The sequence below is a fragment of the Nematolebias whitei genome, chromosome 8, assembly GCF_014905685.2.
Source record: "Nematolebias whitei isolate Nwh7 chromosome 8, NemWhi1, whole genome shotgun sequence".
NCBI lineage: Eukaryota > Metazoa > Chordata > Actinopteri > Cyprinodontiformes > Rivulidae > Nematolebias > Nematolebias whitei.
In genome coordinates, this window is record NC_056505.1 from 15,911,330 (window position 1) to 15,934,256 (window position 22,927).

General features: G+C 42.4%; 2 protein-coding genes across 2 annotated transcripts in view; one reads left to right on the forward strand and one right to left on the reverse strand.

The window, feature by feature from the left end:
* The window catches only part of zswim6 (zinc finger, SWIM-type containing 6), a 51,587-nt gene extending 34,588 nt beyond the window's left edge, over positions 1–16,999 (reverse strand). The window contains exon 1 of the mRNA XM_037680988.1: positions 16,528–16,999. Within this exon, the coding sequence (XP_037536916.1) occupies positions 16,528–16,963 (436 nt within the window). The 5' untranslated portion in view covers positions 16,964–16,999. The remainder of the gene's footprint in view (positions 1–16,527) is intronic.
* Positions 17,000–20,098: 3,099 nt separating this feature from the next.
* Positions 20,099–22,210, forward strand: smim15 (small integral membrane protein 15). The gene is made up of 2 exons (XM_037680990.1): positions 20,099–20,183; positions 21,755–22,210. Exon 2 carries the CDS (start codon positions 21,786–21,788, stop codon positions 22,008–22,010), a length of 225 nt encoding a protein of 74 aa, XP_037536918.1. The 5' UTR covers positions 20,099–20,183; positions 21,755–21,785; the 3' UTR covers positions 22,011–22,210.
* Positions 22,211–22,927: the final 717 nt, after the last annotated feature.

The window sequence follows — 22,927 nt, forward strand, 5'->3', positions numbered from 1 at the left end:
ATTTTGGGGTGAGAATGGGGGGTGGGGGTTGTTAAGTGAGGTTGTGGCAGGTTTTTTTTTTAGTGTGAAGTTAGGTGAGGATGAAGAGGTGAAGCGATTTGCCCCATTAAACTGGAATTATTCAGCTAAGCACGTCAAATAAAAGGGTATGAGAGAAACTCACAAACGTAAATGTGTTTCTCGGTTCAACATATTTTTATTAACACAACTGTTGTTACATCTATATTGAGGTATTCCGCTTTGTATTATTTTTGATTGATCTTAACAAGCATTGATAAATAATTACGTGAAGGAAATTCTGTTGCGAAATAGATAGTTCAATGGCACATAGGGACATACTGATGTTGCCTTTATTCAGCAACAATTGGTGGCACATTATTTTCATAAGAGAGACAAATGTTTTAACCACCACTTTGTGCATGTTTGAGTTTAGCATCAAGTAGGTATAAGTTTAAGGAAAACACCAAGAAAAACGATTCTCCCAAATGCGATGCAACCAGACAAGAGCACAATATTCATTTATTAATTCTAAAACAACTAACGTTGCTGTAGGTAAGTACTGTACAGAGTTTTCTAACCCATTTAAACCCTGATTTGTTGAGATTTTATTAGGGATGCACAATGTTGGATTTTTGGCCGATATCCGATATGCCGATATGTTAAAACTTATTTGGCCGATAACCGATACAAATACAAATATTTTTTCCCCTAGATCTGCTTACAAAGACTACATCGCTTTCTCTGCTGTAGAATTAAAACACATTATTCTGCATGGTCTTTGTCAGTTTGGCCTGCTACCAAATAGTGATGCACCGATCCACATTTTAAACTTCCGATCCGATCCAGATACCTAAATCTGAATATCGGCCGATACCGATCTAGTTCCGATATCATGATCATCATTGATTTTATATGAGGCTGTAATAATCTCCTCCCAAGTACAATTTGTACAAATATATGCATGCATGTCCAAAAAGGCAACTTGAGGTAAGTTTTATTAATGTTGGATAAGTTTTAAAGTTGGAATTAAATTCTGCTAACACAAAACATGTTTCTTTTTATTCCTAGCTTTAAAGTGGATATTAAAGTGATTAATTTAGGTGATTGTTTAAAGTTATATGTTTTTTTTTTTTTAATAAGGGGCATATCTAAGAATTTTTTCTTCTTTCTGCATTCTTTTCATTCAATGTTTTCTTTTTGATGATTTTTTTTAAATTTTGTTTATTTTAAATGAATGAATAAATTAATAAAATAAAATATTAAATAGCTTTAAACATCTGCTAAGTTCATGGCATAAACCAACAGCCATGTTCCTGTTTTAGTATTTTACAACACTTTATAATGTAGCTGTTTTTGTTTCTTTTTTTTAATATATATAATTTTCAAATCATATGTTTTTTTTAAATGATTGTCTACTGTTCTACTGATAAATATCTCCTGGAGGGTAAACTATATCTTGGCTGCAAGTATCAAGCTGTGAAATCCTTCGTTTTCTACAACTGATAATGGTTTGTCATTAATTATGATGAAGTTTAGCAACTTCTCTGTAAACATCCGATACGTAAATTATGCTGGTATCGGAGGCCGATACCGATACTGGATCGGATCGGCCCCATCCCTACTACCAAATGCAGATGCCAAAAAGGGAGATGAAAATGATGTAACACTTCAACTTGGATTAAGTTTAATGTCAAATTTATTCCTCTCTCTAACACAATGACAACATTTGAACAGTGCAAATTTGTAAATTTTCACAAATCTAAACTCAACCTGTTCACAAGCGACAAGTGAAAAGTGCATAAGTAGTAGTGCATTAATAGATATACCGGTACTTGACAGTTTCTTAAATTAAAAACAAACTTAAAACAAAAGCCTTTTATATCTGTGAGTTTTTTTGATGGAACGTCTTATGTCCGACATTTAAATGCCGATGTCCGACATTTAACTTTATCGCTAATATCGACCAATACAGATACCATGCCGATAATATTGTGCATCCCTAGACGAGCACAGTATGTGTAACACAGCAACACAGGAATCGTCTTCAGGTGCTATATCTGCTAATCTTCCAACAGCTTATGAGCTTATGTAGGCCAAAGTGTCTAGTGAGGCCTTGTGCGTCCGATGTGTCCTTCCGCACCTTTAAAGCCCCAGTGAAAAGTGTCATAGCTCACACTAACCATGGAAGACACGTTCCATGGTGATAGGGTGCACCGAGTGGGAGGGGTGGGCGAGGGAGAAAGAGAGGCTCTCTCACATTTAATATCACTTGACACGCGTCATCCAGGATCTCTCAAAGAGACGCTCAGCCCGCATCAAAACCATGGTCCTGTCAGTGATCCAGCGCATGTGTACGCAGGATGCACCTTGTCTATACACACACAAACACAAAACAAAGGAAAATCTCTTCCAAGACCTGGTTGTCTGGTTGTTGCTGCAGCGAATGGGAATAACCAGGATGAGGAGGACAAGTGAGGGTTAGGGGAGATTGGGGGGGGGGGGGGAGAGAAGAAAGAGAGAGAAAGGTTGAACATGTCTCTTGAATCGAGGTGGTCGATTCGCTTGCCTGCAGGCTATTCCTGTAAATATTGACGTTGATGTTAGCTCCTACGGATAAGTTATAAGGCAAGAGGGCTGGATTGTGCAAACTGAGCATTTGAAATCACACGCTATGCTTGGCCTTCTGCGAGCGCACAGAGGGGAAACAATGAGAGACTTTCAGGGTGAAGTGCTGCAGCCACACGAGGGAACTGGAACAGCTCTTACTCCTCTCCCCTCTCTACATGGTTAAGGTTTCTACTCTCAAGCTAAAAGCAGGCAGCTGACATCAAAACCTTCAGAGAGACCTCCATTTCCCTGGAAAAGCTCTTGTTTCATGTAAATAGCTGCCTTTCATAGGTTACATTGAGATAAATTGCACCTTGCTAGACAAGAAGGAGACAATATTCCCTATTCTTTTGTTGTCATCTGTATGCGTTGCCATGACAACACATATCCGCCCCGTGTGGTTCTGTATGTGCGGGTGAGCGTTTGCATTCAGGGGGCTGCATTTGTTGGGGGAGACAACACTCTCAAGATTTGGGCAAACAGAAAAACAGAGCAGATACACACACACGTTAAAAAATACAAACACTTTTCTGGTTCTTTATCAAACAAATTTGAACATGGCTGCATAAAAGCTAACAAAGAATAACGCTTGGTTGTAACTGAAAGACAGATTCAGGTTGGACTTGCCTCAAAATGTCACGTTCTTGTGGGAGGCTGCAGGATGACAAGTTTATTACTATCTGTCGCAACAATAAAGAGGATGACTGATCCAACTGTGACAACCTTTTTGCAGCCCTCCAGAGGTGAACATGTCCAGTCGACTAAGAAATAAACCTGCATTGAAAATACAGTGACCCTCAAAATAATTTTAAGTAGTTTAGCAAAGGAAGGGAGATCACTATGGCTACTGTTCTTTCTTTGTAAAGGAATTGCCATGTTTGTGATCCTCTGTATGCTCAACGACTCTCCAGACGTTTGATAAAATTTGCTCACATTAACATTTGCACAGATGACTGATGAATAATCACATCCTTGTGCAATTATGCTGATTATGTCTCCTGAGTGACTTGTTAAGTGAAGAACTGTCACCTCTGAGACCACACTAAAAAAAAAGCCAGTTTCTTTCTTTACATTTGAATATATGGTTGCACTTTGAGATCCCTGGGTGTGAGAGAACCACCTCCCGCTGCAAGTCAGCATTCAACCATGAAGTAGGTCAGAGAAATTTGCCCAAATTAGGTCAGTGGCAGTCAATGGATGCCATCCTGAACGAGACGAAGGATAACACTGAGAAGGCAGAGGAAATAGTCTGTAAGGTTAGGAGAGCATGACAAAGCAGCTTACTTCTGCTTGGCTTCTATGTTTAGTTAATTACTGTTGCACAAGTCCATAAAGGATCCTCTCAGAATCAGGTGCATCAAAGGTCTCACTGGAATGAAAAGAATTAAGAGTTTGATATGGTTGACGTAGATAAGCCTGTTCATTTAGTCTCTCATTTGGTCACCCTTGATCTCTTTGGTCATTGTTTTTTTTTGTTGACAAATTACTTTGACCTCATTTTCTCCTTCCTATTGGCAAGAATATACATCGAGATTTGTTATTCTGCACTGCTGCCTACTAACACAGGAACACAAGAACTTTTGAAGACCATGGCACATTGTGGTTTGCTTTCATCATCCTACAGTCGTCAGTCAACAGAAAACTTTTGCTGCTCCCCAATTTCTTCTCCAAGCGTGTACTGTACATAGAAGCAAAATATGGCAACAACATCCAAAACAATAAGAGCGAGACAGATGGGAAGGGGCTGCGAAAAGCTACAGTCCCACTTTAAATCAAAGGGAATTGTGCATCTCAGTGTAGCTAAGGGGTACACTCTGAACTTTATTCGGTCAGCCCTCAGTCACTCAGCAGAGCAGTTGGATGTCAGAAAAAATGAAGAGCTCCGACATGTGTCTTTTATGCTCGACGTCTGCTCGTGAGAGTGACGGCAAAACCTGGGCCTGCACCTAATCACACAGGCCTGCACTCTCGCTCTGACAGCTGCAGAGGTCGGAGAGGAGGGACAAACGCTCCCATCCCTGGGCAGCGATCAAACTTGAGCCCCTGGCTTGTCTGGAGAAGTGACAAGGCCCATTTCCTCCTTTCACAGCTTTTCCCCATCCTCTCCCTGCTGCCAATCATGTGTCATATGCTTTGCACTCTCGCTGGAATCACGTTGGGAGTGCTGAGCATTTGTGTTTGTGCCGGGGCTGAGTCTGTCGGCACAAGTTAAAGAGATGCAGAGGAACAAAAGTCATAGGAAACAAAGAGGCACATATGGAGCCTGTGAATCTGTAGGAAGTGTTGAGCCAGAATTCACAAAATGTACAAACCGAGTGTTGCTTTGAGTAGAGCGAGTCCCAGTGAGCTACATTGACTAGTCAGAGAGAGAAAGATGCTTGGCTACAGTAGCTAATGAATGGAGCCAGAGAACTGAACTGCAGCCAGCCTGGATGAGGCCTAAGACCAGATATGTTGGGACAGTACCAGAGGCCCAGCTACAAGCCTGTCAGAGCAGGAAGGAAGGGGGAGGGAGAGCAAATGCATTAACAAAAATCAGAGAGGGGAAGAAATAAATAAAGAGAGAAAAACGGCAGGCTTATGGGACGAAGGGTTTTAAGGCTTTTTCAGTGATGAGGTGGGATGGAGGGAACCGATGAGAGTCAAGCAGTGCTGAAGCCGAGGCTCAGAGGCAGGGCCAGAGCTGAGCTGGGGCTGCAGGCCAGAGGAGGGAGCAAAAAAAGGAGGGCGGGGGGTGGGGGAGGTCGAGATACTGGAGGAGGCTGTGGCAGAACTGGGGTTGGAGCCTGGGACAGAGCCAGGGGCCCCAGCTTCAGATTTAGTCAGCTGTTCTCCTGGCCAACAGCTGGAAGGACGCAAAGCAGGAATGGGAGGGGAGGTAGCAGGGGAAGACGGCACAGAGACTGTTTAACTAGCCAAGAGAGAGGAGATGGAGGAATAAGTAAGGAAAAAATAGCACTAATAGAGAGGGAGAGGAGAAAGAGGAGTGAGCAAGAGGGAGGTGGAGGTTTGGAAAGTGGACAGTGGAAAAGCCATTAGATTCCTATGAGAGGGAAAACAGCACTGAGAGCAGACAGACTGACAGAAGGTGGTTAAGGCTCGCTGGCGCTGTGACCACTCTTCTCTTCTTTCCTCAGCGACTCTACTGCTCCTTTTCTCTCTCTCTGCATTTATCCGTCCATCCTCCACCTCCTTGGCTTTCGTCACTGGTGAACTATTCTCTGGCTACTGCCTTTTCAACCAGTTGTGCCTCAACAACAGCCCTGCTATTCATTACACACGACCTGCAGGCATGACCCTCATCACACACACACACGTATACACACAACCATCCCAAACAGGTGCCCACATTCAAACACATGTGCACAAAGCAGCAGAGGGATCACATACGACTGAAGGAGGACGATATGTAGGGAGGCCTGAGAGGAAGAAGTGAAATCAAACAGATCTCTATAAATGAACTGCAAGAACAAGAAGAAAAAAAGACAAACTCTCATAATAATGCTGCCATTAAAGCAGAACAAAATACACAATTTGCTGCCATAAATGTGATGAGATGAGGTTTAGAGAAGGGTGCAGAAAAAATGAGGGCCAAGGGTTCTCCATGGGGCAAACAGCCACTGCTTGCAAAGCACTTTGCAGCCTATTATATTCCATTCAGATGGGCCATGCATCTGGGATAAAAGCATTTAGTCTTTAGTGTATGACTCAGCACTTAGAGCCCTCGCAGGTGGATCCCCTCATAACTACACAATGCATATCAATGAAGTGGCCCACTCGTTACAAATGGTTCACTCATTCCTGCAATTCTGCTTCTGTTTATCAGTTATCCTGCTCCACTCTCAAACCTGTTTTTTAGTTAAACAACATCCACGTGGAAAAAAAAAAATATGTTGAAGTAATGCCACAGAAATATAAAAGACTTGATCAGGACAGCATCCAGGAAATAAAAGGAGTTGTGCACTCTTAAATTGAACAACAAACACGATAGAGTGCACTTCCCTTGCACAGACTTATCCTCTGAATTAGTGGTAGACATTTCTGCCGCGGCTAGAATAGCTGGCTCACCTCCTCTCCTTTACTTCTCATTTAGTGTTGAGATGGGAGACAGCTCCCCTCCTCCTTCTATTGCTTCCTCTCCATCACTCTCTTGTCTCTCTACAGCTCTCCCTCCACCCATCTGCCCTTTCCTCTTCGCTCTACCTCTCTGTGGCTCCATCTTCCCCTCGGTGGTGGTTAATGGCACAGGGATCCAGCGTGGAATATAGATCAGTGTGAGATGGATGGGGCACCAGGAGCTCCGGCCAGTCCCATAGGTCCCAGACCAAAGATTACCTAAATATTAGCTGACAGGAAGAGAGAGGGGCAGGGACACAGCTGCAGCTGCTTGTGCCACTGCTGGCCAAACAAACGACAGAGGCTGTTTTTAACCCCCTTTGCTCTTGGGATGAGAGACAGACGCACGAGATAAACACACAAGAGATGTAAAAATACACAAAACGCATTGAGGCAAACACACTGCCATGCACGCACATGCTATCAGAGGCACCCTGGGAGAAGAAGACCACTAATCACATTCTCTCCTCCCCCTCTCTGCCCTGCCGAGGCGAATGGCGAGGGGGAGAAAAAGAAATAAATCTTTATTAGGCAATGTGTCCCTGCTTTATCGATCGCTTGGCTCCTTCCTTCCCTTTCTCCCACTCAGTCCCCCCTCTGTCTTTCCCCTGCTTTTGTTATTTTAGGCGTGTGTCTGCCATCCAGTTCAATTGAGTCAGGGTGTACATCAGAGAGGACCATTACCCATGTCTCCCTGGGCTGGGGCTGTCACTGGCTGTGAAGCGGGTATGGGGTAAAATGATGTAGCCACCCAAGAGGGACAGCTAGTCGCCTAATGGCAACCCAGACGGCCAGGCAAACAGTAAGTTTTGGGGCAAAAATGCAGATAGATCGGAACAAACGCACACGCTTGTAGACAATCGTCCTCAACAATGCCAAGTTACAAATGTCAGATCTCATGCCAACTTCACCTTTCGGGAAATTTCGTTTTCTTCAAAACATGGCATAGATACAATAGCGTTTGTTTACTCAGTAACCATTCAAACAGAAAACCATCAATGCCCTTTTCAAAGAAAGCTCAACATGAATATCCTCCCCAAAATGGAAGCGACTAAAAAGGCAAAATGTTTAAGATTTATTTAACAAAACAAAAAACTAATCTGTGCAGCTGATACACTGATTAAAATTATGATGGGATAACATTTAATTTACGACTGTTTAGCAACTTGAGGGAAATAAAACACCACAGGAAATAGGCCAAGTCTCGTTTTTCTCATAATTCTAGCCAGTGATAAAACAGATCTTCGGTGTAGTAAAAGGAATAGCCCCTGAGGTCTGGATAAAGGCTGTGAGCACTCAGAGCAAAACTTAGCAAGGCAGCTAGCTTTGTTTTTGGAGTGTAGATATGGGACACACTTTGCAAACACGCTGTATCTAGATAGGGCCAGTGTAAATACAATGAGTTTCTGTTGCACGGTTTGGTAAATGAAACTGGAAAATCAAGACGAGGGGAAACAGAGACCCTGAGAACGTGTAAACACAAAAAGAGAGCACATGAAAAGGAGGGAGGATGGGAATGGGTATGAAGTGATCAGGAGGAGAAGCAAAAGACAATAAGAGGATGAAAGGGGCAAGAGAAAAGCAAGCAAGAAAGCAAAGCAAAAGAAAAAAGTTCTTAAAGACAAAACTCTTTAGAAAGGCAAACTAAATTCCCTCATCAGTTGAAATCCTAGCCCTCCTTCTTTTTGAGTCTCCCTCATTCCCTTTGTCTCCATCGCTCTCATGCCTGGAGAGCCTTTCTAACTCTATTCAGCCCAGCTCTGCCACAGAGCAATGAATGCATGTCTCACATGCCACACAGCCACGGCATCGTTGGACCAGGCACAGCCAGAGGCAGCTTCCACTCTCAGGGCCTCCTCCTCTACAGTACAACGCTCACATGGCACTTGAGCTTGCCAGACAAGAAAAGAGGAGGGGGAGGCAACACTGCCTCTCCTCTCAATCTGGCTCAGATTCCAGATTGTTCCACAAAAGGACAGGGTATACGCTTTGTCCTTTGACAGAGCGAACTCTCAGGTGAGAAACCTCTTATTGGGATGTGCAAAGCACACGTTCAATCATGCAGCTGATCTTTGCCTTTGGTCATGTGCTATTCATTGAAAAACAATAATGCAAGCATGACGCCGTCTTTCAAGCTGAGTAATCAGCCACAGGAGGGGCAGACTGACCAGATTGACCTCTGACTTCTGTAAATTCCTGTGGGTCAAGTGAGGAGGTCAAAACTGGGCCAGCTCAATAACAGAGGGAGGGACTAGTCAATGAGTGAACACCTCTATCAGAGAGTGTGTGAGTAATAGAGGTCAGTGGCAGGTAAACCCTCAACCCCAGCTCTTGTTTGTTCTACGGCGCCTAGTTAGAGGTGCCCTGGGAACATGAAGCGTGCATCTTAAAAATGTGCGCCTACAACAGCAGAAAGAGATAGGGTGAGAAAGATGACAGACGGGAATGTCATCCACCGTCTTATCACCAAGCAAGCCTCACCTTTATTCAGCCTGACACACTCAGCCATAAACCCCCTCGCTGAGCCATTAGCACACAAAGTCATACAAACACACGAGCACAGTTAAAATAAACAGAAAGAATCTGACTTTACTTAGTTCTGAAGAAGTTTGAAAGAACCTCAAAAGACAAATCTATAACAGTCTCTCAAATTTAGGAGCAAAGCTTGGTTAGAAATACCTTTCTAATTAGAACCTTAGTAACTGTTTAATTCACGTCACCGCTGAAGCTGTTTGGCTTCTGAAGGAAAACAGCTGTTGACCAAACTGCACTGAGGTTCTGTTCAGCAGCAGCACTGACATTTGTGTCATTTTCAATAGGCACTCTACAATGTGTTCTTTTACATATATGTAAGGCTTGCACATGAACAGATGCATTATACATACCGGTACATTAAACCCTTCCCTGCAGTAAGCAGAGTATTAGGCTTTGTGCTTATTTCAGCACCTCATTGGTGCAAAGAGGAATTCATTAAAATAAAAAATGGGAACGGGAGAATCAGACAGGAGAATGCTGAGAGCTGCATTACCTCGTTGTTATTATTGCCAAATCGAAGAGCGAGGAGGTGCTGGTAATAAAAGTCATTAAATGAAATAGAAGAAACGTCTTTTAATAGGGGCCTTGTCATTGTGGATTTAGTAGCCCTTCCATCGCCTGCTCGCTGTGCTTCATTCTCTGACAGAGACGAGAGGGGCAGCGGCTCCTAGACAGAGCCAGCCAGCCGAGGAGCTGTGCTGACGCACACCCAGCAGCCACAGTCTGGGACAAAAGACAAGCCAGACCGTAACAGAGACAGGGCAGACGTTACAGAGATCAAACTTGAACTTTATTACTTTAGCTGGTTTACTCAAACAAGAGCCAACGTACACTGCCCTCCCAACCTGTAATGGTGTGCAATGTCATTTATGAAGAGAAGTCTTTGGGTGATGGCTGCAAAGCTGTGGCAAATGCAAGGCAGCTAGGTCTGGACCTGAGAACGATGATTTAAGAGGGGAAAGGAGGAAGCTATGTCTGGATCCAGAAATAGCACAGGAGCAGAAGCTGGCTCCAGTCAGGTGGATGAACTGGAAAAAGGGAATTCTAGTTTTTGCTGGGAATGCCAGGAAAGTCCATTGGTATATCTTGGGGAAAACATTTAAAAAGTGAAGAACGGGAGATGATTGTAGCTGGATGTAGTTAGAATGGCTAAAGTAGGTTATGCTATAGCGTGACAGAAACTTATCTAAAGGCACACCTTGAATTTGACATGGTTAGAGTTTAAAACTGAGGCAAAAACAAACATTGGACCTGCTGGAAATGCCATTTATTACTGGTCAAAGTTCATAGCCGTTTTCATAAAACTGAACTTTAGTTAAAAGTCCATCCGCCCATCCATCCATTATCTTTTCCCACTTCTCTCTAGGTCACAGTTATCACTTTTGCCCATATCCAGCAGTCGTGTGAGACGCAGGGTACAGTCATTGCAGGTAAAATAAAAGCCGCCCATCCATTTGTTTTCTTTTCCTATGTTTCCATGCAGTCATGGTGGCTAACTCTAGCGGTCACTGGGTGAGAGGTGGCGTACACCTTGGAAAATCGCCAGTTGTGAAAGTAATGAAACACGTTTGATTTACAAAGACCCCTACAAGACTTTTCCTTTAGACCCCCCCCCCCCCCAAAAAAAAACAAAAACAAACTGATAATAAAATGTGAAATGATATGTGACTTATCTGTGCTGCTGATTATCCATGCTGCTGATTATCTCATGCTGCTGTATTCATTCATACCCATCAGCTCACCATAGACTCATGTTCAGAATGCTGTTGTTACGCCGTATTGTTTTACATTATAAGTGTTTAGCGTATATCTTAGCCCTTTTAGCGTACCGTTTGGCATTTGTTTAGCACATATCTAAGATCCTTATTTACTGTTTCTTTTTATACTTTATATTTTGCTATTTGTTGGAGTAACTGGGACTCTGTGTACATAATTTTGTTCCACCTCATGTACCACATGTGATGGAAACAACAATAAAGTTGACTTGAACTTGAAAACAGTGTTTAATCTGCTCTCACACAAGGCATCAGATATTATCTAGCACAAAGCAGTGTTGCATAACAAACAAAAGCTCTGGTAAAATGAAAATCCTGAAAGATATGTAGCGTACAAAACAATATATTTTGTCAAACATTTGTCAGGACACATCTGCCTGAGTGGACACACTTTCCAGACAAAGAAAAACCAAGTTAATTGTGTTTCCATTACACCACAGCTGAAAGATATCCTTTCATCTTTCCATTCAGCCAACATAATCGGACAAAGGCCTGGAATCTGTTTCTCCCAACCCGTCAGATACACACAGCCAGAAAGAGAGGACAAGTTCTCTAAAGCCTCCTCACACCCATGCAGTTGGTGCCCCTCTCGTTTAGACAGCCAGATGTTTACACTTGCTCTAGGCATGGCCATGTTTCCATGACGATACAAGCTCAGGGTTAGTCACATGCCTAAGGGAAGACCTGAGGCTCCAGATCCTGGATCAGATTGCTCCATCAACAGATGGTATCAGTTCACCTGATTTTAAGGTCAACTTTCACAGACTCCTCGAAAAATCCTGCTCTTTGCTTTTTTTAAATTTTAATAATAATAATAATAATAATGTGTTATGTGTTGTCATCATTGTGTGTTCCCATACAATGGCGAAATTGGCTCTCTGCACTTAACTCATCCATCTCCAGATGGAGCAGTGGGCAGCGATTAATGGCGCCCGGGGAGCAATTGGGGATAGGGTGTCCTGCTCAGAGACACCACGAGATGTGCAATGACTGGGAATCAAACCTGGGACTTTCGGGTCCCGAGTCGGCTGGCCTGCCTCTACCCCATCTCGGCCCCTGTGTTTTAATAAAAACCTTTCTGCTAGGACAGATTTTTCACAGCCAGGAGTAACATTGTGTCAGCACTTCTTCAGTCCTAAGTCACAAGTTGAGCCTCCTGACAAACAAATTGGTTTCCCACACACTAACAGCATGCTTGGAAGCGTTCCGTCTCCTTGTCTTTGGTGGTAGGCATGTGGGCTCATTCTCAACGGGGCATTGTAAAAAGATAAAGGAACACTCTACCCTAACAGGAAAATAAAACCAGATCCACCCACTTGAAAAGAAACAGCCCACACACAAACACGGAGAAAAAGCCCTCACCCATCACAAAACTCAGCAGAGCCTGGCAGGATCTCGAAGAGGACGTGTTCTAGTAAGATTTACGCTTGGCATCCTAAAAGCTGGGTCTTTGCGGACAAAATGCTTTAAATGTCAACGTGGATTCGCAAGAGGACATTTGAAGGCTCTTGCAAATAAAAAATAATGTGCGCGTGTGTGTGCATGAGTGTGTTCTTTGACAGAAGTTTTGAGATGTTTTAGCTTTAGAAGTGGCACAAATGTCTCCTTGGATTTGGCTTACTGCTTTTTCACAAAAACAAAGACTCACTAGTGTTTACAAAGTCTCTTTTTGTTGTTGTTGCTTTGTTGTTGTTGTCTTTGTGTTGTAAATACTGGCAGGCATTGCTACAGTTTAGCCCGAGTACCAGGAGCTTATTGTATACCATAAAGACATGTTAAATAACACGTTGCTCTACCATTTTGCTTTCTAAAAGAGTGAATGTAAGTTTGTGCCTAGTTCACATAATGATTTTCTTCATTTATACAGTTGGGTAAAAAATAAAATAAAATAAAAAATAGGGGAAGCACCCACATAGTTGGTATTGCACTCTTTCACTGACATCATGATGAAAAGATGGTGAAGAGGAGTAGAAGACACAGAAACCTAATTAAGATTCTGCAGAGCGCGAACAAATTAACCTGAATTATGAGCATGCAGATGCAAAAAAACAGACACACACACACACATAGGTTTGTCTCTAAAATAGGTGGAGCAGAGGATGACATTCACACTCAAACAGGCATGACTACCATGGACATGCAATGATATTTTAGGCAGGGGAGAAGCAAAATATTATAGGCCTATCTTCTCCAGCAACACCACCGTGGAAAATACACCAAAAATAGTCGACGAGATATGCGTATCTACTTTCGCTGTACTTGGAATTTAAAGCAGCCTCAAAGTGCCCACCTCATCGCTCTGATTTGGGGCAGTGGCGTGATAAAATGACATGCAGTCTCATGTGTAAAAATTAGCTTAACAAGGAGAACTGGATAAATAGGCTGTAGCATGTAGCCTACGCTAATGACACCGCAGAAAGCGACATATGCCAGGCATCAGTATGTCATTCCTAGGGGATGAGGGGTTTACGGTAAGAGGAGCGTAAGAACAAGGTGGTGGTGATGTGTGTGGCAGTTGGTGTTATGTATTTTTTTAATCTCTAAGAACAAAGCCTTGTGGCCTGAGAAGATGGGAGGGGTTAGAAACATGGAAATGAAGGGTCAAAAGGAGGAGGAGCACGGTTGTCTACGTCTTGAATAAATGAGACCAGAGGGGATGGACTTGACCCAGACTGGAAACAGGAAGGAGGGTAATGAAGTGCAAACATGCTTTGTCATGCCATGTTAGAACCATAGGATTAGAATTCTATAATTAGAGGACAGGGCTCTGTAATGCCAGCCTTCTTTTCAGAGTGATGAGCCAATAAGTCCAAACGGCACAAAAGGGACTGGAGAGAACAGATGATGCGATGAGAACAGGCAGGTCTGGAAGTTTTCGTTACCAGTGAATTATGCTGTGCTATCACACAGCGCACAGTCTGACTGACACGCTGAAGGAAAGTGAAATTTGGCACGCCGGTGAGAATTGCTGGCGTTTCTGTGATCAGCTAGAAACAATGTAATTTTACGTGGCAGACAAGCTGCTGGGACTGCTTCCTCCAAAGCGGCATGCATATTTAATTCAATTCATTTAAAGTTTTTCATGTATTATTGCACACAGAACCTTTTCATACGACGTGAGGTATGTGTTCCCCTACCAGTTCAGCAGGTGACAAATTCATTGGCGATACGACAGAAGGGAGAGGGCGTTGAACCTGGGTTGTATTTATAGCTGAGGAGCAGTGGACTGCTAGATAACACTTGCATTCATATATGAATATTTATCCCGAAGGCTGGCATTGGAACAGATGAGCTCGCAATGGGAGAAAGAAGAAGCCATCTATCTCACTCTCTCCCCATTTCTGAGCTTCATTCTTTACTTTCATACATCCCCTTCACTTGCAATAACCATTTCAATGCCTCTTTTCCTCTTTTGCATTTTCCACCCACATTCTCCCTCTAGGCTTCCCATCTTCTTCTTGATAACGCCCGATCTATTGCTCTTCCCTTAAAGTGCCTCCCCCCACCCGACATCTCTCCCGTCTGTAACACTGATGTATGGAAAGAGATGGAGCCCAAAAAAAGGAAAAAGTGTGTGATTAATGTCTTTGAGAAAAAGATGAATAATCACAGGAGACTGGGGGGGCTGGTAGTTGGCCTTAGGGGAGTAAATATGGAGAGTTTTATAGCTGCTCACTTGGGAGAGAGGGTGGAGGAGGAGGGTGGAGGGGAAACAGAGGAATACAGCAACAGCAGATCCATTCAAGTATATTAGCTCCCACCTCCCCTCCATACACAATAACCCGCTCATCTATTCTCTCCTGTCTTTCATCATCAACACTGAATCTCATCCTGGTGACAGCACCAACACACAGAAGCCACACAAAGCCATGCATGTGTGCACATGCTTACCCATCCTCACAATTACCCTGCATTTATATTTTTCAGGCCAGGCCCACTGTATGCGTTTGATGGGCCAAAACATGTGGTGTGTGATGTGGTTGACAGCACCCCCCCCCACCCCACCTCACTCCCCAAGCTGCCCTGCTTTTAAGCCCTCATCCTCCAGTGGCTGCCTGTCCCCTGGAGTAGATTGCATCTTTTATTTATCATTTGCTCTTCCTTGGCTTTATCTTCCCCAGTTAGAAAAAAAAAAAAGAAATTCTGGGGCAAAAATTGCAATCAGCATAACATGCCCTCCTCCTGCTGTGTACTCGACTGTCATCCTCCACTCTCTGTGAGCATGCGGGATGAGACTGACAGCCCATGCAGACGAGGAGGCACACACAGACACATGCACAGCCCCTCTCTGTGTTTATCAAGCCCCACACACTGTGACACACACATACACACTCTTTCACACAAATAGCCACAGAAAACCACCCTGTTCCCCTCTTTGTCACCATTTTCCAAAGCGCACACCCACACACACACATATCTGCTTAGTGACGCCTCATACCTCTTTTTATTTCTGTGTTCAGCTTCCTGAAGCCCCAAACGAGTGAGCACATAAATGAGTCTAATGCTGGGGAATCTGGTAAACAGGCCAGAGAGAGGGAGGGAGAGCCTGCCTGTCTGTCTGCTCCATGGCTACTATTGTGCACTGCACATTCTCTGAGCCCACAAGAGCTGAAGCCATCTCCTCAGATTCTTTGGAAAGGGGGGGTCGATGGTGGATAGTAAGCCAAGAAGTGAAAGAGGAAGGGGGGGGGGGGGGACCAGGGAGAGCGAGATGGAGCGGATGAGGGAGTGAGGGAGGAAGATCATGCATAAAATCTTGTTTACAGAATGCATTAAGATTCAGATGAACTGGGGAGGGTAATGGGATTAGAATCCTGAACCGTTTCCAAGGGTGGGGAGTCGGATTGACAGCTGAGTCTATTGCACTGACGAATGCAGTGAAATATTCTGGCTCTGGCAAAGACAGGGCAGGCAGAAAGGCAAGAAGCAGGGGGTTTCTGAGCCCAGAGCACCTCTGTTTACTTCAAGGTGTGCACCACAAAAATGCATCTGAAAGACAAGGGGGGGGGGACCTTCTTTGTCTTTATGGGTGCATTCAGCTTGGGCTTTTAAAATGAATGTTGGGGGAGGCTAAAGAAAAGCTTCAGTGTGTCTCACAAAGGTGTTTGGCAAACAAAATAGAAGCACTGTGGCTTTAAATCACCGTCCCTCCCACCCTTTCTAAATATCGTCTATTTAGCCAGCGGTGAAACGATATAGGGGGCTTTTGTCTGCGTACCCATTGGTGGGGGCATGGAGAGCTGGAAAGACACAAAAATAGGAACAAAGTCCTAAGCTTCCAATTGGAATTGCTCAGGGGCAATTCAATGCGCACAGACCAGTGGTTAAAAACAAGGAGAAGTGCGCTTAAATACCCCGCATTGTTTACAGCAGGCAGAGCAAACACGAGCCCTTTATAAGTCTGCTACGTCTCCGCGGAAAATGCAAACAGAGAGAATGTTTTTGTTGATTACAGCTCGATTCCTTGCTTTTTTTCACGCTTTAGTCCACTCACCGACTTGCAATACGTTGTTCACCCAGCCACCCTCCAACAGAGTGACACCCCGCAGGAAAGGCAGCTGAGTCTCGTCATTATTGTCACCGCTAGATCCACTTTCCTCCCCGCCGGCGTTGAAGGAGGAATACATACAGATCTCCTTCTCGCTCCTCGGAAACGACCAGTATACGATCCTCCTCTGGACGGGCTCCGGGATCCGCTCGAACCGCTCCTCCACCCTCTGGAACGGCCACTTCTCCGCGACTCTGCGCGCCGCGATGTCGAGCAGCGATTCGGGGTTGTGCGTTTTCCCGTTTCCAGACACTCCCGAAGCGGACCCAGCGCCGCCGCCGCACGGGACTCCTCCAGCCCGCTGCCCCTGCCTACACGCCGAGTTGTAGCCGGGCCGGCAGCAGAGCCGCTTGGCCGGGGGCTGCTGGACTCGCTCGGCCATGATCGCACCGCTTCCAACCTGAAGCGCAGTTCCTCTCCGATCATATAAACGGGATAAGGAAGAGAAAAAGAGCACTCTCGCACCGATTGTTTGCCGTACATGGAGAGGCTGTCCTTATTTGGGGCGGTGGGCGGAGCCTGCCAGTTCCGTGAAGTCCCTTTGTGTTGTCAAAGTAACCGGGATGGGCGGGACCCTGGAACGCGGCCAGCGCACGAGTGGCGCTATAAAAGGAACTGGAGGCGGAATTCCCGAACGTCGGCAAATCCTTTGTGAAGCCGTTCGCGAGCGCGAGGGCGGAGCCCCGACGGCTTTTGAAGTTCCCTTCTCATATGAGTTTAAAGGCGGGGACTTAATCCAGGGGCGGCCTAGCAGTTTCCCACAGGGGTAAAAGGGGGCAAGAAAACTGACTTTTTTTCCCTTTGGAGCCTAAGCAATCACCCCGGGCTCAGCTTCTTCAACAACCGCTCTGATGGTTGTTTTTGAGGTTTAGGTTTAAAAGGACTTTCAGCTGTCAGAGAATGAAAGGCCGTGGGAGGAGGAGGAACATGAAGATATGGAGTGGGACATGCTTGTCCTCTTTAGTTACATCAGCCATTTAGGTCAGATGTATGGCTTACTACACCACATCAGTCTGTTAATCATACATGTGGCTCTTTATATTTATTTAAAAGGAGTCATTCAGTTGCTACTTTGAGCTGTTTTATTCTCTCTGAAAAAAGATGAGTCTTGGGAGGAAGCTCCCTGAAAGGTTACAAAATAATCTTAAATAGAATGTAACATAGTTTTAAAACTTTTTATTTTGAGCTGTGTAAACTATGAAATAAACTTGAAAAGTTTTCCTTGTTTAAATAGTGCAAGGTTAATATATTGACACAAAATTCTGAAATGCTGGTATGCACTCAACGTAAACAAAGCACTTCTATCTGCGTACTTGCACCAAATGCGACAAATTTGAGAGTAAATACCAAATAAATTGTCAGACTTCTCTATCCCTAACAGCTCCTCCAAGGACGTCGCCCTCACTGACATATTTTCAGTCACTTCTGCTGTTTAACTTATTTTTTTAGTTCATATCTTAGATCTTACTATTGTTTTTCTTTACAATTTGTATTTATGTTAGATGGAACTGGGATCCTGTGTACATTCATTCCAGCACATGTACCCCATGTGTGGCGTGAATGACAATAAAGAGACCTTGACCTTGTTTCCATATGTAAAACAAATGTGGTAGTTGGCATCCCGTTACAAAATGTGCTTACAATTTCTTAATTTAAGGTCACATACATCAACAAAATTATTTTAAAAAAAGCAAATTATATTTCTATACTTTATGAATTTCTTCATGACATCACAATTAGTACATTTAAACTGAAACATTTTATTGATTTAAACACTTGATAACTAGGTTCCCTGATGATCAATGGACTGACATGTACATTAATCTGTAAACCCATGATACTTGGCACGGTCCATTGATTTTGTTTCTTGAAATGAAAGACATTCCTTATTACCTAACCATTTTTATAAATGAAGTATGCAAACCAGAAAACATAAAATTCTGTTAGATTTTGTCTCTCTGCCTTTTTCTGAGAACAATATTGCTTTAGCTGTATCATGACAAGGGGGCCCCACTTCTGTTTAAGTAAAATGCTCATAAGGGGGTGAGGGTGCGGTTGCATCGCCCATCTTCCTCTTGATGCCTGTTGAAACATCAGAAGCTAAGAATGATAAGAATGTAGCAAAAGGCTAACACCTTGGGGATGTTTCCTCTAACTTGTCTATAAAGTTGGCCAAAACTATGCTGGTAAACCAGAATGAGTGTTTGCAATGTGTCTGTCCTCTGCTGCATGTGTTCCCAGCTGCCTCGCTCCTTCCTCTGTGAGTACGTCTAAAAGGCTGGCCTTTGAACCACTGTGAAAGTGATCCATGCCGTATGGACAGAGCAGATGTGGCCTAACCTGATTTGGTTTCAATACTTCCCCACAGGAAGTTCACAAAGCCAGCAGGTCCTCCTTTGTTATGTTAGTCTTTTTTTTTTTTTCTCAGAGAGCCACTGGAGGCTTTGCTTTTTTTTTTTTCTTGCTTTAAAATTTGCTTCCCCTGCTTTCTTCTCCACCAGAACTTTTTCACAATAGTTTAATCAAAAACATAACTTTATTTTCTCTAGTTCAAACAAAACAAACCACTTTCCCCCCGCAACTTTTCGAAACCATATGTTTCTATAAAATGCTTCAGTGTAAACTCCACCTATTGCATTTTATTATAGTAATAGTCTAGATTGTAATACATCAGTTCTGTTACAATCGTCAATAATTAATATATTTTAGAAAGTTCAGCCTTATATGATTTCACATAAATTCTAATGAAACATAAATATTTTGAAATTTTGCCTTTTTTTGTGGCTTCAATACGAACTCCTTTAAATAATAATAATGTCATTACATTACATAAAGAAAAAATAGTAAAGATATTTTCATTGCTGAAATGATGATAAGCATAGCTCCACAAATGTATATGATGGAGAAAACAATGCATTTGTTTTAAACTGGTCCCCGAATTTGGAATATATTGCTAAAATTTTGTTGCATCTATTTAAAAAAAGTATAAATGAAGGAGTACAACAAGCTGAGATCCATCAGGAGGAAAAGTTTTTATTTTATTTTATATGAATTATTGTCTCTTTTCAAAACCAAAGAACTACATTTCCCATGACAAGTGAAAAAAAAATCTAATCCAATCACGAGCGAGAACTCGTGCTGCATTCATCAGATCATGGTTAAAAAAAAAATTCCTAAATGTTTTGTTTATTTTAAATTTTTACATTGACAAAATTTTGCTTGGTAAATAAAACTCCACACAGAACAACAAAAAATCTGCCAGAATGAATGCAGACTTACTTTCTAAATAATTTTGGTAATTCAAAACCTCATCATAGGGGTTACTTTTAAAACAAACAAACAAACAAAAACGCTAATGAATAGTGCAAAGCTGACATGAGTGTGACAACGTCAGCATATCTGTTCCAATGTAAAGACAATGTAAAGTAAAAATAAACAATAAATATCTTTAAAAAGAAGAAAAACGAAACTTGTTGCAGCTTTCGTCCCATTCTCACGATGTTACGTGAACGCCTCATGATATGACTGGTTTACTTCCTGTAACAGTCGGGAAGGTCCTGCTGGTTATTGTCTTGGGTCTAAGTACTAACTTCTGCACTTTGGTAAGTTTATTCAATATTTACAGCAATATTTTATAATAACTTTAAAATATAAAATAGGCGTTTTTTATTGTTGTTTTTGTTTTACATTTAGACGCAGTACTGGTGCGCTCTTCCGATATAGCATTAGCTCCTAAAGTTAGGCCTCGCAATATTATTAATAGGCCTGAGAGCTAAAAGTAATATTTTCACAACACGTAATTCCACGGACAATGTTAGGTTTTGTTTTGTTAGTACAAGGCTCCGTCCGAGAACTGTATATTAAACCGTCTTTCCATTGTTATGATGCTAGCAGCTACGCGGGTGATGCTAAAGTTAGCCGTTAGCATGTTGGGAGGCTGGGTGGTGATGAATCCCTACACGGAGTAAAAAATACCCATTTCTTAAAAATAATCTCAAATGACATAGTTTGCGTGTTTCAGATAAAACTCATGAACGGTTTCCGTCAGAAGATTTTTACTTCACCGGTTTGTTTAGACAATATTAAGATAAATAGTTGGAAACGTGTGTGTTCCCAAAAAATAGTTTTGAAAAACACTCGAGTGAATAAGTTCCAGCCTCATACGGTATGTCTAGAATCAATATTAAGAGTTTCAGTTAAAATTATTTGCTTTGTTTTCTGCTTAGTTTGATAATGCTAAATTTTCAGATAGACCAAGAATCCAATTGGCTTTGACACATAAATTAAGCAGTTTTAACAACTTCCTGTGAGGATCTTCCGGTGAATTTTGTGGTTGTCTAAATTGCAAAACAAAACAAAGTATTTAAATTTGAATAAAACATGTTTTGTGTTGAAGGGTTGTCAAATGAAAGCAATTAGAAAAAATACTAACCAGTACAATTGTTGCTATTTTTGTAGCATTATTTATAACTAGCAGCTGTATCATTTTTGTTTTTCTATTTGACTGGTTTAATACTATTTTGATTACCTCTTGTGTCTAATTTAAAAGTCATGCTTGTTCTCCAAGTTTATTTGTTGCAACTACCAAGTTCTCTTTTATACTATTTTTTTTTAACAAATGAATTTTAAAAGTCTAAAAACTTGCAGGTCTCATTTGCAAAAGATATCTGTAATCTCAGTGGGATTTGCTTGTTTAAAGAAAGGTTAATAAATAAATAACTAAAAATGTAGTTTGTTTGATAGCTTTAATTTATAATGTAAAAAAAAATGTCTAAACCCAAAAGACAAACCAGTGCTGTGACTATAAAACAAAAGAATTGGCATAGAACCCTATTTTATTGGGATCTTTTTGTACCAGAGAAATATTTTTACTGTCAGCCTTTGCAAAGACATGGTTTGTTCTTATTTAGTGGGATATATAATGACTACTAAACAAAATAGTTTGACAGACCCAAAGCATACTTAAGCATCAACAAAGTGATTCCCAAAGAGCCAATAGCTGCAAATTGAACATACAGAAAATGATGAACTGAAAGATCTGTTTTTGTTTATTGTCATACATTCCTAGAATTATCATCGGTGGGTTCTGCTTTAGTGGATAATTCTTCTGTATTTTGTAATCCATCTTGCACCTCTTAGCTGTTCATGTTCCACTCTCTCCTGTTGCTCACAGGTTAGATTTATCCGGGTCGTTGCTGAGCAGGATGATTGATGTTCGAGCATGGGCAGAATATGTTGTGGAGTGGGCTGCCAAAGACCCCTACGGTTTCCTCACCACCATCATATTGGCTCTGACCCCTCTGTTCATCGCCAGTGCACTGCTGTCCTGGAAGCTGGCCAAAATGATTGAGGCACGTGACCGCGAGCAAAAGAAAAAGCAGAAGCGTCAGGAAAACATAAAAAAGGCCAAGGGGACCAAGAAAGACTGAGCCTTTTGTGAGGGGGCGGGGAAGGATGAGGGCATAAGAGAAGGACGAGCAGCCATCAGTCACAGCCCTTCCTTGTCCCAGCCCTACTGCCAACCCAGGGCCACTACGCCTCACAGTCAGGCAGCGGGACACTGGCCCCATAGGCCTGACAGTGCTGCGATGGACACTAATGACAAGAGGAGACTTGTCCCAGTAGGACTCTGGTCAGCAAGAGCTCAGTGGTCATCAGTTTTTTTTTTTTTTTTACAAAATCTTTTGCCATATTGTGCAGCTGTTGTAACACCTTGCATTCCATTGTTAATATCCCTTTACTGCTGATTTGACCTGATGTTTTGAGCATACTGACATGTTGTCAGTCCACTTGCAATCAGAACAAGTTTCTGTTCAATAAAGGTTTTATGATTGATAAGAAAACAGATTAAATCATCAGTTCTTGTATTTTAATACACATTGATAACACTGAACCAGATAGCCAGTATTCTCAGGTTAAACACATCACTTTATGAATAAATACAAATATATAAAGATCAGGCTCATACCTGGAGCAACTTCTTGTATTTAGAAATTGCACTAACTGCCATGGTGTACAAACAATAAATACAAATTTGAGTTAGTCTCCTGTATCTTTCAGGTCCTGCAAGTTTATCGTCTCATACAGCTTAAAGACAAAGTATAATTTAATCAGGCTGTTTTAGAAGGCTTTAAGAAAATTTCAGTACGGAAAAATTGTCACAAATCTTTTTTCTATGTGTTTTAATAAGGATTTACCCTAAAGATCTATTGAAATCTATTGATATTTTACTTTGTGATGGACTGGAGACCTGTTCAAGGTGTCCCCCGCCTCTCACACAGTAGGCTGGACATGGGCACCAGTGAGCCCCATGACCCAAAAAGGAAGAAGTGGGTAAAGATGGTGG

Excerpts from the sequence above, each read along its gene's own strand:
- smim15 (XM_037680990.1), top strand. The coding sequence starts at position 21,786 with ATGATTGATGTTCGAGCATGGGCAGAATATGTTGTGGAGTGGGCTGCC.